Source organism: Ovis aries, chromosome 7, assembly GCF_016772045.2.
Source record: "Ovis aries strain OAR_USU_Benz2616 breed Rambouillet chromosome 7, ARS-UI_Ramb_v3.0, whole genome shotgun sequence".
In the NCBI taxonomy this organism is placed as follows: Eukaryota; Metazoa; Chordata; class Mammalia; order Artiodactyla; family Bovidae; genus Ovis; species Ovis aries.
In genome coordinates this window covers 24280355-24295146 of record NC_056060.1, presented here as the reverse complement: position 1 = coordinate 24295146, position 14792 = coordinate 24280355, and the positions used below count along the sequence as shown (strand labels likewise).

The 14792-nt window shown below is 40.7% G+C and overlaps 1 protein-coding gene and 1 long non-coding RNA gene across 2 annotated transcripts in view; one reads left to right on the top strand and one right to left on the bottom strand.

Annotated features, from left to right (window-relative positions):
* The window catches only part of LOC132660173 (uncharacterized), a 37526-nt gene extending 24429 nt beyond the window's left edge, over positions 1-13097 (top strand). Inside the window, exon 3 of the long non-coding RNA XR_009601459.1 lies at positions 9578-13097. This is a non-coding gene — a long non-coding RNA (uncharacterized LOC132660173). The remainder of the gene's footprint in view (positions 1-9577) is intronic.
* Positions 1036-9596, bottom strand: LOC101114196 (olfactory receptor 5AU1). The gene has a single exon (XM_060419018.1). It carries the CDS (start codon positions 5066-5068, stop codon positions 4124-4126), a length of 945 nt encoding a protein of 314 aa, XP_060275001.1. The 5' UTR covers positions 5069-9596; the 3' UTR covers positions 1036-4123.
* Positions 13098-14792: the final 1695 nt, after the last annotated feature.

Below are 14792 nucleotides of genomic sequence, written 5' to 3'. Positions count from 1 at the left end.
GGTAAAGTGTTCTCTGGTTTCTGAAGGAATAATCATGACTTATTGCCATAATTTATTCATTCTGTCATTCAATAATTACTGAATTATTATGCCAGATATAGGGATTACATTGGTGGATAAGAGGGGCATGGTCCCTTGAGTTTGGTGTGATGGTTCTAAAATATTAGGGTGCATGTGAGTCCCTTGGTAAGTACAAATTAAAATGCAGATTAACTTTTTAGGGGGTGGGGCTCAGGAATTTTTATATATATCCACTAACTATACATTGGAAAACGCTGGTCTAGTAGTTGTTTAGCATGAAGAGAAAAATTGGAGAAATGAAAGTGATCACCACAGACTCTGAGTCTGCTAAAGAGCCATACCATAAACATTGTCATAGAAACTCTTACATTCTTGACCTGCATACAGATTTGTCAGGAGGCAGGTCAGGTGGTCTGGTATTCCCATCTCTTTCAGAATTTTCCACAGTTTGTTGTGATCCACACAGTCAAAGACTTTGGTGTAGTCAATAAAGCAGAAATAGATGTTCTTCTGAAACTCTCTTGCTTTTTCAATGATCCAGCAGATGTTGGCAATTTGATCTCTGGTTCCTCTGAGACGAGAGATAGTATAACATATTTGTATAGTGGAAGAAATTGATGGTGCAGAAGAGAGGGTATAAGTGTAGGAGCAAAGCCTGTGAATAAGGAAAGGGGATTGGAATTTAGCACACAGGTGAGGGATTGGCCTTAAATGTTAATGAGAATAGTTCATCCATTGTCACAGGAGAGAAGGCAGACAGGTATAGGCCTCGGTGTTTCAGTAGCTTGGTGAAAAAGTTTTTGGCAGCAAGATGATGGAGTAGAACGTGCACTCATCTTCTCCTGCAAGAACTCCAAAATTACAACTCGCTGCTGAACAACCATTGACAGGAGAATGTTGGATTTCACCAAAAACGATACCCCACGTCCAAGGGCAAATGAGAAGCCCCAGCAAGATGGTAGGAGGGGTGAAATCGCATTTAGAATCAAACCCCACACCCACCAGAGACCCTCGTAGGACTCAAACAAACCTTGTGCACACCAGGATCAAGAGACCCCCACAGAGACTGAGCCAGAGATTTCAGTACTATACAGCAAACCTAGCATGTCCTATATACTATACGTGGCCTACTCTTGAAAGCAGACACGATTATCCCCATTTTAGAGATGAACTAGAATTAATTTTATAACTCACTTCATATTTCACTGAAAAAATAGAGAAATGCAATTGAAAACTACTTTAACTTTTTTGCCAAGCTACTGAACTACCTAGGCCTATACCTGTCTGCCTTCTCTCCTGTGACAATGGATGAACTCTTGTCATTAATATTTAAGGCAATCCCCTTATCTGTGTGCTAGATTCCAATCCCTTTTCCTTACTCACAGGCTTTGCTCCTATAACTATATCCTCTCTCTTCTACACCATCAATTTCTTCCTCTATAAAATGTTATAGTATCTCCCATCTTTGGAGAAAAACAAAATTTTGTTTCTATCATGACATTGCCTATTTTCTCTGCTCTCCTATGTCAATGGCAGTGTAAATTATGCTTAGTCACATATAACATAAAAGCCAAAATATATAAGACAGGGTCCATTTTCTTTTATATAAAGGAAGCTCAGAGGTAGAGATTATGGGTTCATACTGTCCCTAGGGACCCAAACTCCTCTGTCTTCCTTCTTGGCCATCCTTTGCATAGAACTTCCAGGCTCAAGGTCACCTTCTGACCCAATATACCTACTGTACTCCAGACATCTATGTTCCAGTTTTCAGCATACCAAAATCTAAAAAAGATACGACTCGTCAGTCTATGTCTGACGCAGGATACAGCATGCTTGGGGCTGGTGCATGGGGATGACCCAGAGAGATGTTATGGGGAGGGAGGTGGGAGGGGGGTTCATGTTTGGGAACGCATGTAAGAATTAAAGATTTTAAAGTTAAAAAAATAAAAAACTAAAAAAAAAAAAAAGAAATAAAAGAGAAAAAAAATTAAAAAGATACGACTTATGACTAAGCACTTTCTGGAAGGTAAAGCAAGAACAATTTCTAATGGATTAGTAATATTGCCTCTTTAGCTGGATAGTGAGTGATTGCATTTTATTTTTAATCACTATATAATAAATAGACATGACTGTGTTTAAAATACTCTCTTGTAGATTTTCAGTGTTTAAAAACAATCACTTGACAAAAGAAAAACAAAATAAATGAAGAGAAAGATGGAATTAATAAAGAACAATCTGATATTAATAAAATCGGAAACCGATACATTGTAGAAATAAGAAAAACCGCAAAACAGAATGTTTTCAAAGGTTGATAAAAATCCTCTGCTGAGTGTTATTAAGGAAAATAAAACAAATATATGAAGAATGTGTAAGGCAATGTAACCACAGAAACACACAAAAGAAATGAGTAGCTAATACAAATTTATGAAAGAGTTACTATGGGTCAGACACTGTTTTAGATATGGTGTCATTTAAATTTCACAAGTGTAAGTATTATGTAATTTAATTTTCACAACAGTTTTATACATAAAATAGATTTTACTGTTATCCCTATTTCCCAAATGAGACGAAACTTAGCAGAGAGAGGTAAAAGAACTTCCCCAAATTTACATTGCTAGTAAGTGACAGAGGTAGATTAGAATTAGGCAGGATATGTCTTTAATCCTTCCTCAACATTGCCTTGCTTCAGATGTTTATCTCACGGAGTGTTGTTGTCCAGAAGATCCTTACAGACCACTTAATCCTTTTCTCATTTTATGGTAGAGGATCTTTTTTTAGATTGTCCTAAAAAATGGAACAAACCCTCTGGAGAGATTTAGAAGAGTTAAGTGGAGATGTTGTTGACCTAAAGAGCAAATACAAAATTTATAATAAAATATTATGTACAACTCATGGCAATAAATTTGAAAATCTAGAAGGAGGAAGTAATTTTTGAGCAAAATATAACTGATGAAATTGATTTAATAAGCAGGGAAAAGCCTAAAATGAAATTAATAACTATGTAAGAAATTGGAAGTATAATTAAAAGTCTACCTTTTAAAGACACACCAGTCTCAGGTGGTTTTACAGCAGAGCATGTATCATTTTTAAAGAACAAATATTCCTATCTTATTTAAATTATTCCACACTATTGGGAAAAAAAGGGCTTCCCTGCTGACTCAGTGGTAAAGAATTCACTTGCCAGCTCAGGACCTGTAGGTTCCATCCTTGGGTGGGGAAGACCCCCTAGAGGAGGACATGGTAATCCACTCCAGTATTCTTGCTGGGAAAATACCATGGGCAGAGGAGTCTAGCAGGCTACAGTCCATGGAATCGCAAAGAATCAGATACAGCTGAAGGAACTGAGCATGCACAGGGGCTGATAGAAAGGAAAAGGTGGGGCAGGAGACATGCAGGGTCTTAGTGTCTCGACCAGGGATCAAACTTGTGCACCCTGCAGTGGAAGCATGCACACTTAAACCACTGGGCCTCCAGGGAAGTCCAGGAATGTCTATCATGTACTGAATGATTTACCTGTAATATGTAACTGAATACTTAAAACTCACACCAATGGAAAGATGAGATACCTGTGACTCAGAAAAACCAAGTAACTTGCCTAAGTTCACCCAGTTTGGAAGCAACTAAGTAGTTACTTGTCCAGGAAAAAAGTCAATAAAGACAATAGAATATCATCTGAGCTTCTGAAATTGTTACAGTATTATTCAAGTAAGTAGACAGTTTAAAAATGTTAAAGTCAAGGAGTCAGTTTTTTATAAAGAGGCAATTATAAGGAAGGAAGGATTTCCCCCAAACAGTGCAGGTCTTCTTTATTTAAGGGTAGAACTTCATTGTGAAGAATATAAATGTCAGTTTGTAATAAAAAATATTCACACACACGGAAACACGAAAGAAACGTCTGAATAAAGGCATGCCTAAATATTCCCAGTGGGTCCAGTTATTCAACTAGCAGACAGTCCTTACTTCTTTCTAGTCTCTATGACACGATCAGTTCTTTCTGTGGCAGTGGACGCAGAGGCCCCTGCAGACCAGAGAGTGCCTCCTATGAACAGCGCTGAGCATGGGATAAATTTCCCTCAGCTTTCTAAAGATTTGTGGTGATGAATTAAGAAGATCCTTCCATTATTTTTCTTTCCCAAACCTTTCTTAAAGCTTCTTTCACATCCTTGTTTCTCAAAGAGTAGATAAGGGGGTTGAGCAGTGGGATCACCACTGTGTAGATCACAGCAACTGTGCGGTCTTGGGTTAGGGAGTAGCTGGACCTGGGGCGCAGGTACATGAAAAGTGTTGTGCCGTAGAAGAGGCACACAGCAGTGAAGTGGGAAGCACAGGTGGAAAAGGCCTTGAATCTGCCCTGGGCTGAGTTCATCCTCAGGATGGTGATGAGAATTAAGAGGTAGGAGACCAAGATGGTGAGGGTACAGCTCAAAAGGTTGAAACCAGCAAAAACGAAGAGCAAGATTTCACACAGTGAGGTGTCCACACAAGACAGAGACAGGATGGGTGGTCCATCACAGAAGAAGTGAGTGACCACGTGAGTACCACAGAATTTCAGACTAAAGATACAGCTTGTGTGGATCAGAGAATTAAGAAATCCTGCACCATAGGATCCCACAATCAGAGAGGCACAGACCGTAGGAGACATGGCAACTGGGTAGAGCAGGGGGTTACAAACAGCCACATAGCGGTCATAGGCCATGGCAGCAATGAGATAGCATTCACTGGTGGCAAAACCCGCATAGAAAAACATCTGAACCACACAGCCAAGATAGGTGATCACCTTCCTCTTGGCCAAGAAGTTCACCAGAGTCTGGGGGACAACCGTGGAGGAGTAGCAGAAATCCAAGAAGGAGAGGCTCTTCAGGAGGGAGTACATGGGTGTGTGCAGCGTGGCACTTACATGGATCAGAAGAAACATGATTAGATTCCCCAGCAGTGTGATAGTATACATGCCCAGGAACACCACGAAGAGCAGCTTCTGGAGCCAGGGGTCACTGGTGAGCCCCAAAAGCTCAAACTCAGTCTCTCGGCTCAGGTTGGCCCCTTCCATGTTCCTTCAGTGCTCTGTGACGTGGAAAGAGAGGACCACCGGAAAGAAGTGAAACACCCGGAGGCTCTCACAGGCTGAATTCTGCCCTAAGGACAGCCTTCTGAAGATTGCTTTCACTGAGGAAGTCTGCTTTTGTCAGTGGGATTCTGTCACAGAGAAGTTCTCCTCAACTTGGCTGATTAGTCACTTAGGAAGTATTACTTAAGCAGCAATGGAAAATAGAAACGAAATGTACACAATTTGATCTCTTAGGGATCTTAAAAAATTCTAAGTAAGGAAACAATTACTTACCAAAAATTTATTGACCATCTTCTATAAACTTAGCTCTATGTTCTTCCTGTCAGGAATTCAAGTATGTCTGACTTCAAGAAGCCTATATTCTAGAGACTATAGATTTTGAGTCTAAGCACACACGCTGTGGCATCAGACTGAAAAAGTTCCAAACAGACCTCATCATTAGCCAGCTAGGTAACCTTGGGAATGTTACTTAACCTTTCTTTTGATTTTCAGTTTTCTGTAAAATAGGGATAACAACACTAATCTCAAAAGTTTATTGCAAAAATTCAATGAGTTAATTCATGTAAAGCACTTGAACAAAGCCTGGCACTTTGAGAAAGAATGTTAGCTTGATTATTCTTGTTGGAGAGAAAAATCTAACACAAAACTAAACAATAAAAATAAATAAATGGAACAGCGACAAGATTTAGCAAACAACCTACCACCAAATAAAATAGAAGAGAAATGTGTACTAAGTGAGAGTGACTAAACAAGCCTTCAGAGGATCTGGAGAATTCTAGAGGAGTAGAAGGTGGTTCGTTGGCTCAGCTATACAATTGTTTCTCAGAACTTGGCACAAGTCAAGCACTATTGTGGACTCTAAAGGTGATGGGGGTTGGGATGTGGAGAAATAGGGGTGGTGTAAGGCTGCAGAGTGTACACTGAGACCTTGCACTCGAGAGCATCAGCCAAGGGGAAAATGTCACCCATCCTTCATGAAGGCACCATCATTTCCAGTGAATAGAATCACCTTGTTCTCAAGGGATGTTGGGGCCAGCAGGGAAGGAATAGCCCCTGTCCAGGACTAGGGCTTTGTAAAAATGCCTTTTACACACAGAAAATGAATAAAGTCATGATGTACTCTTGAGAGTCCCTTGGGCTGCAAGGAGATCCATCCTTAAGGAAATCAGTCCGGAATACTTATTGGAAGGACTGATGCTGAAGCTGAAACTCCAATACTTTGGCCACCTGCTGCGAAGAACTGATTCATATGAAAAGACCCTGATTCTGGGAGGGATTGAAGGCAGGAGGAGAAGGGGACAACAGAGGATAAGTTGGTTGGATGGCATCACCTACTCAATGGACATAAGTTTGAGTAAACTATGGGAGTTGAAGATGGACATGGAGGCCTGGCATGCTGCGGTCCACGGGGTCACAAAGAATAGGACACGACTGGGCAACTGAACTGAACTGAACTGTACCACCTGAACACCATACTCTCTCCTGCTCCATTGGCTGCTAGCTCCTGAATTACCTTGGGCTCTGGAGTCAGCTTAGTATCCTGTGCTCTTTGGTGAGGATCCTCAGTTGTGGAGTTGTTGAAACCAGCAGATGTGATAGAGGAGGCTAGAAAGGGAAAAAATTGAGCCCCCTCCTCCTGCCCTGAGGAGTAAATGAATAATGAAGCTGTGAAAGATGTTGGGAAGATTCCAGAGAGGAAAGAGCTGTCATGAACAGGCAAAAGATTCTAGTTTGTCCCATTGGCAAACTTTCCAGAATCAGCAAACTGCCAGAGCAGGGGAAGACTCTGGAATATGGATAACTAAATTTATACATAAATTTGTTGAGGGACTTCCCTGGTGGTCCAGTGGTTAAGATCCTGTGGTTAAGACTCTGTGCTCCCAATGCAGGGGACCTGGGTTTGAACTCTAGGCAAGGAACTAGATCCCACATACAGCAACTAATAGCTCACAAGCTGCAACTAAAGATCCTATATGCCACAACTAAGACTTGGCACAGCCAAATCAATAAATAAAATTTAAAAAAATTTTTAGCTATCAAGTAGATACTGAAGACACTATGGCTATTGATGGAACACTGTGAGTGGTGACTGGAAGAAATCATAATAATGACCAAAGAGATAACATGCCCTAATAAAGTTGCGATACAAAACCCGAGAGGGCAAATTTGAACACAGGGTACTGGTAACATCTTTTAGAGCACATGGAGCATAACTGACTTATTTGGTGTCACTGAGATGTAACATTTCAGCCATTCTGAACCCAACAGTTGCTAGTTTATAATAAACCCTATTATGCAGGATTGCAGACAGCCCCAGATTTGGGTTGCAAATGTCATTGGCCCTATTGGTGTCAAAAGCCAACCCAGTTTCAAGGCAAATTACAAGGACTTTAAAGAATTAACTATAAAAATCTCAGGATGAAATAACTTACAGCGACTTCAAGAAATTGAGAAATGCTTACTATGAGTGAAGTAGAACTTAAGACCCAAGTTCACACCTTCTTCAATAGGTGGTTTCAATGTGAGTAACAGGTCTGCAAGTACTTCTCTGATTAAAAGAGTAGACAAAAGCTGAGAAGAGCAGGAACGCGGCCAACACGCAGGCTGGGAGGTAGGATGGAAAAGGGTAGGGTAGTGGGTAATGCAATGGGTAGCTGATCAGAGCCTCTGATTTATTACTCGCTGAAGAGTTGACTCATTGGAAAAGACTCTGATGCTGGGAGGGATTGGGGGCAGGAAGAAAAGGGGACGACCGAGGATGAGATGGCTGGATGGCATCACTGACTTGATGGACGCGAGTCTGAGTGAACTCTGGGAGTTGGTGATGGACAGGGAGGCCTGGCATGCTGCAATTCATGGGGTCGCAGAGAGTGGGACACAACTGAGCGACTGAACTGAACTGAACTGATGTCTACTCGCTTTCTCTTCTTCTCCCCTTTCCTCTGCCATCCCTCTTCTCCAGTCTGCACTAAATTCAAAACTATTCAGAGTATAGAGAGAGTCAAGCAAGGGATTGTGGACAAACTGACATCTCTGACAGTTCTTTCAAAGGATGCTGGAGTGGGGTCCCTGTGGCGGTCCAGTGGTTAGGACTCCTTGCTTCTTCTAATTCAGGGGGCACAGGTTTGATCCCTGATCGGGGAACTAGGATCCCATATGTTATGCAACATGGCCAAAATAATAAATAAATGGAAGTAGTTCATCTTGGGGCGGGGGGGAAGGATGCTGGAGTAACAACTATTTCTGTTGGCTGTAGTTTATACCTGTCAATGGAAACTAGGAAGAAAACTTGAGTGGTCTAGTCTAGTCATGCTGGAGTGGAGTGTTTAGGAGTGAGAGCAGGTGTCAGGGGCCTGTAGATGAGGGAGGAATAAGCAAGGGTTTATTATACCTGTTTCTTTGCCTTCCTCCTTGGTATAACAGAGTGGGAGTATAACGGAGAGCAGGCAGCCAGAGGGAGCAGCAATGACCCCACACAGCGAGCAGCAATGACCTCAGACAATGGTTCTGAAACGTTAAGGTGCTCTGCCCAAGGTTCCCTGGGGAAGCCTGCTGCATGTGCAGATTCTAGGTACCAACCTCAGAAAATGTGATCTAGTAAATCTAAAGCCAGGCCCCCAAATCTGGTAAATCTGAAACAGGTGGTCACTGACCACACTTTGAGGAACACTAAACCATGGAGTATCTTCCCCTGAGCCACATATAAATATCCTTTTCTGAGTTGCTAGAATTCTCCATGTCCTGGAAAATCAGACCAGCCTGTACGATAAGGTGGTTGTCCTGGACATTCACTTCCTTCCAGAAGACATATCAGTAGTTAACAATTCCCAGAAATCTGAGTATTACTTGGTGATAGTCAAGCACCAACGAATTTCGTCCTTCAAGTTTGCTTTACATGTTCATAAGAAAATCATTTAATTCCAACAGAGCATGTGACTTGGTGGCAGAGCTGTTGCTCTGGAGGTCAGAACACAATCTTTCCTTAGAAAAACAGTGATGACAAAGTCAGACTCATTGGGTCCATAGACTGAGTCTGGGGATCAGAGCCTGCTACTGACTTTAACCTCTCACGTGGTGAAGGGAGGGAGGCAGCCCCCACCCTGAGAGGCCCTCACAGTTGGTCCTGTACTGGGAAGAGGCACCCCAGAGCTATCTTTTCCCATGGGTGGCCCATTAGCTCACAGCTGGGGCGGATGTTGCCTTCATTAATGAGGGCTTAGCAGGCAGGTGAAGAAGTAAGAATAATTGGCCCCATATAGATCCATTAATGCATTTGCAAAGTTACTGAGTTTCTACCCTTGAGAAATCTGGTGACTGGGACACTGGGAATAAAGGGAACAGATCCATACCAGGTCCCTGCCAATACACTGATCAGTAGCCCCAAAGGACCTCTCTATCTCAACCCCGAATTGAACTCTTATGTACTTATTAACTGTATTTCTTCTATGCTGGAGAAATAAGTTTTTATAGTTTTTCTTTCCTTTATTCCAGTTTTCCAGTGTATACAGTGACTTAGACTACAGTGAAGGAAGACCTCTCTGTCCATCAAGATCATAATAAAATTAGAGGTATGTGATTTATTTAACACATACTTGGGATTTTCTAGGGATAGTTCTGTTATCAATTTCTAATTTAATAGCATGTCATCGGAGAACATGCTTTGTATGACTTGAACACTTTTGGATTTATTGAGACTTGTTCATGGCCCAGAATATGGTGTATTTTGATGAATGTTCCATGACCACTTGAAAAGAATTATATTCTTCTATCATTAGGTCACGTGGTCTATCACTTTCAATGACCTCATGTGGCTTAATAGTGTTGTTCAAGTCTCCTATATCCTGTCTAATTTTCTGCCTACTTTTTCTATCAAGAATTGAAAGGGAAGTACATTGAAATCTAACTATAATTGTGAATTTTTTTTCTTGCAGTTTTTCAGTTTTGCTTTCATATATTTTGAAGTTTTGTTATGAGGTATGTAAACATTTAAGATTGTTATGTCCTCTTGATAAATTTTCCCATATACTATAAAATGACCAGGAGCTGAGAATCACTGGGGCCATCTTGAAGGCTGGCTATCATAGTCCATCCTCTGGCCCTCACTGAATCTTGTCCAACTAATACATGAATATATGCGCAAAATATACTCATATCTCCCAAAAATCATGTTCCACTACAGTATCAGCTCAAAGTCCACAGTCACATCATCTAAATCAGGTATAACTGAAGTATGGTCCCTCTGTAAGAGTATCTTGACTACAGTTCCTCTCAGTCTTAAGATTGGTGAGCTACACACAGAAGTTACATCTGGCTTCTATACACACAAAACATATAATGGCAGGACAGGTCTGGGATAACCTCTGTAGGAAATAATGGGAGGTGGGGCACACAAGAGTCACTGAGTCACAAAAATTCTAAAATCCAGTAAGACACTTGTTGGCAAGTCCTTGATTAGGACTCAAATCCTAAGAATAATTCTCCGTGGCTCTTGGCTCCACTCGGAGATTATAGTTGTCCTCACTAAATTATCCTTCTTTATATGAAAGCTAGCCTGTGTTTGTAAGCTGAGTAGTTTTCTTAGCTTGCTTCCTGACTGAAGGAGTTTGGGAATTGAAAGGCTTCTCTTCATTTTCTTCTTACAGTTCAATCTGGTGGTGGTTCTGTCATCGTGACTTTCTTAAAAACTTGGGCGTCTTCTGTGACTCTTATTAACAAATCTCTCTTGATACAGCCCTCTGCCTTGAACCTCTGCTGAGACTGTTGAGGGCTTGTGCCCTGAAACTTTTTGGAAGTCCTATCATTTAACTGAACCATTCTCTGAGGTACTACCTTAGATCTTTCTAAAGTCTTAACAAAAGATTTTACTGACCCTCTGTTTCATCTTTGTTATTTGGCCATGAGTCGCTTGAGGGATCTTAGTTTCCTGATCAGAAATTGAACCTGGGCCCTCAGCAGTGAAAACATTCGGTCCTAACCACTGGACAGCCAGGGAATTCCCAGATTGCCAATTTCATTAGGCAATTTATATTTTCTACCATCTACATTACTGAAGGCACCAGTGTTGCTAAACTCTCTGCAACTGCATAACAGAGACTTTTTTTCCCTCTGAGTTTCCAATAACATTTTCCTCATAGTTGTCTAAGTCCCATGTTTATCTTTATTGGCAGCCTTCTCAAAGACTATTAGAATTTTGCTAACAGTCTCTTCAAGGCATTTTAAACTTTCACTAATCCTCTCCTCAAAGTTCTTTCAGCTTCCTCCCACTGCACTGTAAAAGATGCTTATAATTTTTTAGGGTTTTGTTAAATCCACGTCTCATTTCCATTTACCAAAGACTGTTTTATTATCTATTGCTTTGTAATAAACTGTCCTAAAATTTAGCAGCTTAAAAAAAAACAATAAACAGTATTTCACATGATTTCTATGGGTCAAAAATTGGAGAGACCTTGGTTTTCTCATGGAGCTGCAGCTAAGATGTCAACTGGAGCTGTTGTCAGTTGAATCACTGGAGGATCTGCTTACAAGACAGTTCACTCCCTTGACTGGTGTTGATGCTGTTAGCAGGAGACCTCAGTTCTTCTGCACATGGATCTCCCCACTAAACTGTTGGAGTGTCCTGCTGACATGATGACTGCCTCCCTGCAGTGGAGGTGAACAAAGAGAGGGCAAGGAGAAAGCCACAGTGTTTTTTAAGACCTTGGAAGCCTCAGAAAGCGCACACTATTACTTTCACAGTATTCTGATGGTTATTCAGGTCAGCCTACTAAGGACTGGTAAGGGCCAAGACGGCTGGCTATCATATTTGGAAGCTAACAGGGAATTAATTCAGTGTATTGAAAACTAGGATTTAAAGGGAAAGAATCAAACATTTATTCTGCATTTCCCATGTGAGCTACCGCATCTAAAATATAAAGACAAAGAAAATTCAAAAGTAAAAAACTGAAAAATATATATACCATGCATGTTTTAACAAAATGAAGTCTAGTTTAACTATGCTAATATAAGTTAAAGTAGACATTAAAGGAAAGAGCTTTAGGAGAGACTAAGGGCATTTCATAATAACAAAAGGGCGAATCCAACAGGAAGATGTAATAATCCTAAAATTAATATGCATTTAATAACACAACTTCAAATATATATAAAGCAAAATGATAGAACATAGGGTGAAACAGATTAAATTACAATCATAGTTGGAGATTTTAACACATCTCTGTCACTAAATGATGGGACAAGCTGACAGAAAATCACAAAGGATATAAAGGATGTGAATAAACAGCTAATGAAATTGCTATAAAGAAAACAGGGCACCTACAAATCACAGAATGCACATTCTTCTAAAGCAATATATGCTTTGGATATTTACCAAAACGAACATATACCTAGCAATACAGTAACTCTTAACATATTTCAAAGGAATGAAATTATAAAGAGTATGTTCTCTCCAATGCAGTGGAATTGAACTATAAATAAAAAAGAGAGTTATAAAATCCTGCTTAGAAATTAAATAATAGACTTAAGAAATTAAGCAATAGACTGACTTCTAAATAACTGGAGTTAAAAGAGAAATCACAATGTTAATGAGATACAACAAAGATGTAAAAGACACAGGAATATTATGAGTAATCATCCCAATAAATTTGAATTTAAATAAAATAGAAAAAAATCCTTAAGGAGCATAACTCATCAAAACAAAGAGGAAATAATCAGAATAGTCCTAAAGCTAATACAAATTTTAATCCATTATTAAAAATTCCCTACAAAGAAAACTCTAGGCTCAGATGGCTTCATCAGTAAAATTTCTCAAATATTTAAAGAATAAATAACATCTATATTACACAGAAAATTCCAGTCGGTAGGAAAAGAGGAAATTCTGTTAAATTTATTATAAGAGACCCATATAACCTTGACAACCAACACCTGGAAACAACACAGTAAGAAAGGAACTCCAGGTCAATTTCTCTCATGAACATAGAGACAAAAATCCTAAATAAAATATTTGTGTGTGTGCTCAGTCATGTCTTTCTGTCTGCGGCCCCATGGACTGCACCACACCAGGGTCCTTTCTCCATGGAATTTTCCAGGCTAGACATCTGGAGTGGGTTGCCATTTCCTCCTCCAGGGGATCTTCCCGACCAAGGAATCAAACCTGCATCTCTTTTGTCTCCTGCATTAGCAAGCAGGTTCTTTACAATTAGTGCCACCTCAGTTCAGTTCAGTCACTCAGTCGTGTCTGACTCTTTGCGACCCCACGAATCACAGCACACCAGGCCTCCCTGTCCATCACCAACTCCCGGAGTTCACTCAGACTCACGTCCATCGAGTCAGTGATGACATCCAGCCATCTCATCCTCTGTCATCCCCTTCTCCTCCTGCCCCCAATCCCTCCCAGCATCAAAATCTTTTCCAATGAGTCAACTCTTCGCATGAGGTGGCCAAAGTACTGGAGTTTCAGCTTTAGCATCATTCCTTCCAAAGAAATCCCAGGGCTGATCTCCTTCAGAATGGACTGATTGGATCTCCTTGCAGTCCAAGGGACTCTCAAGAATCTTCTCCAACACCACAGTTCAAAAGCATCAATTCTTCGGTGCTCAGCCTTCTTCACAGTCCAACTCTCACATCCATACATGACCACTGGAAAAACCATAGCCTTGACTAGACGGACCTTAGTCGGCAAAGTAATGTCTCTGCTTTTGAATATGCTATCTAGGTTGGTCACAACTTTTCTTCCAAACAGTAAGCGTCTTTTAATTTCATGGCTGCAATCACCATCTGCAGTGATTTTGGAGCCCCCCAAAATAAAGTCTGACACTGTTTCCACTGTTTCTCCATCTATTTCCCATGAAGTGATGGGACCGGATGCCATGATCTTCGTTTTCTGAATGTTGAGCTTTAAGCCAACTTTTTCGCTCTCCTCTTTCACTTTCATCAAGAGGCTTTTAGTTCCTCTTCACTTTCTGCCATAAGGGTGGTGTCATCTGCATATCTGAGGTTGATATTTCTCCCGGCAATCTTGATTCCAGCTTGTGTTTCTTCCAGTCCAGCGTTTCTCATGATGTACTCTGCATAGAAGTTAAATAAGCAGGGTGACAATATACAGCCTTGACGTACTCCTTTTCCTATTTGGAACCAGTCTGTTGTTCCATGTCCAGTTCTAACTGTTGCTTCCTGGCCTGCATACAGATTTCTCAAGAGGCAGGTCAGGTGGTCTGGTATTCCCATGTCTTTCAGAATTTTCCACAGTTTGTTGTGATCCACACAGTCAAAGGCTTTGGCATAGTCAATAAAGCAGAAATCGATGTTTTTCTGGAACTCTCTTGCTTTTTCCATAATCCAGCAGATGTTGGCAATTTGATCTCTGGTTCCTCTGCCTTTTCTAAAACCAGCTTGAACATCAGGAAGTTCATGGTTCACGTATTGCTGAAGCCTGGCTTGGAGAATTTTGAGCATTACTTTACTAGCGTGTGAGATGAGTGCAATTGTGCAGTAGTTTGAGCATTCTTTGGCATTGCCTTTCTTTGGGATTGGAATGAAAACTGACCTTTTCCAGTCCTGAGGCCACTGCTGAGTTTTCCAAATTTGTTGGCATCTTGAGTGCAGCACTTTCACAGCATCATCTTTCAGGATTTGAAATAGCTCAACTGAAATAGCTCTATTTCATGGGAAATAGATGGAGAAACAGTGGAAACAGTGTCAGACTTTATTTTTG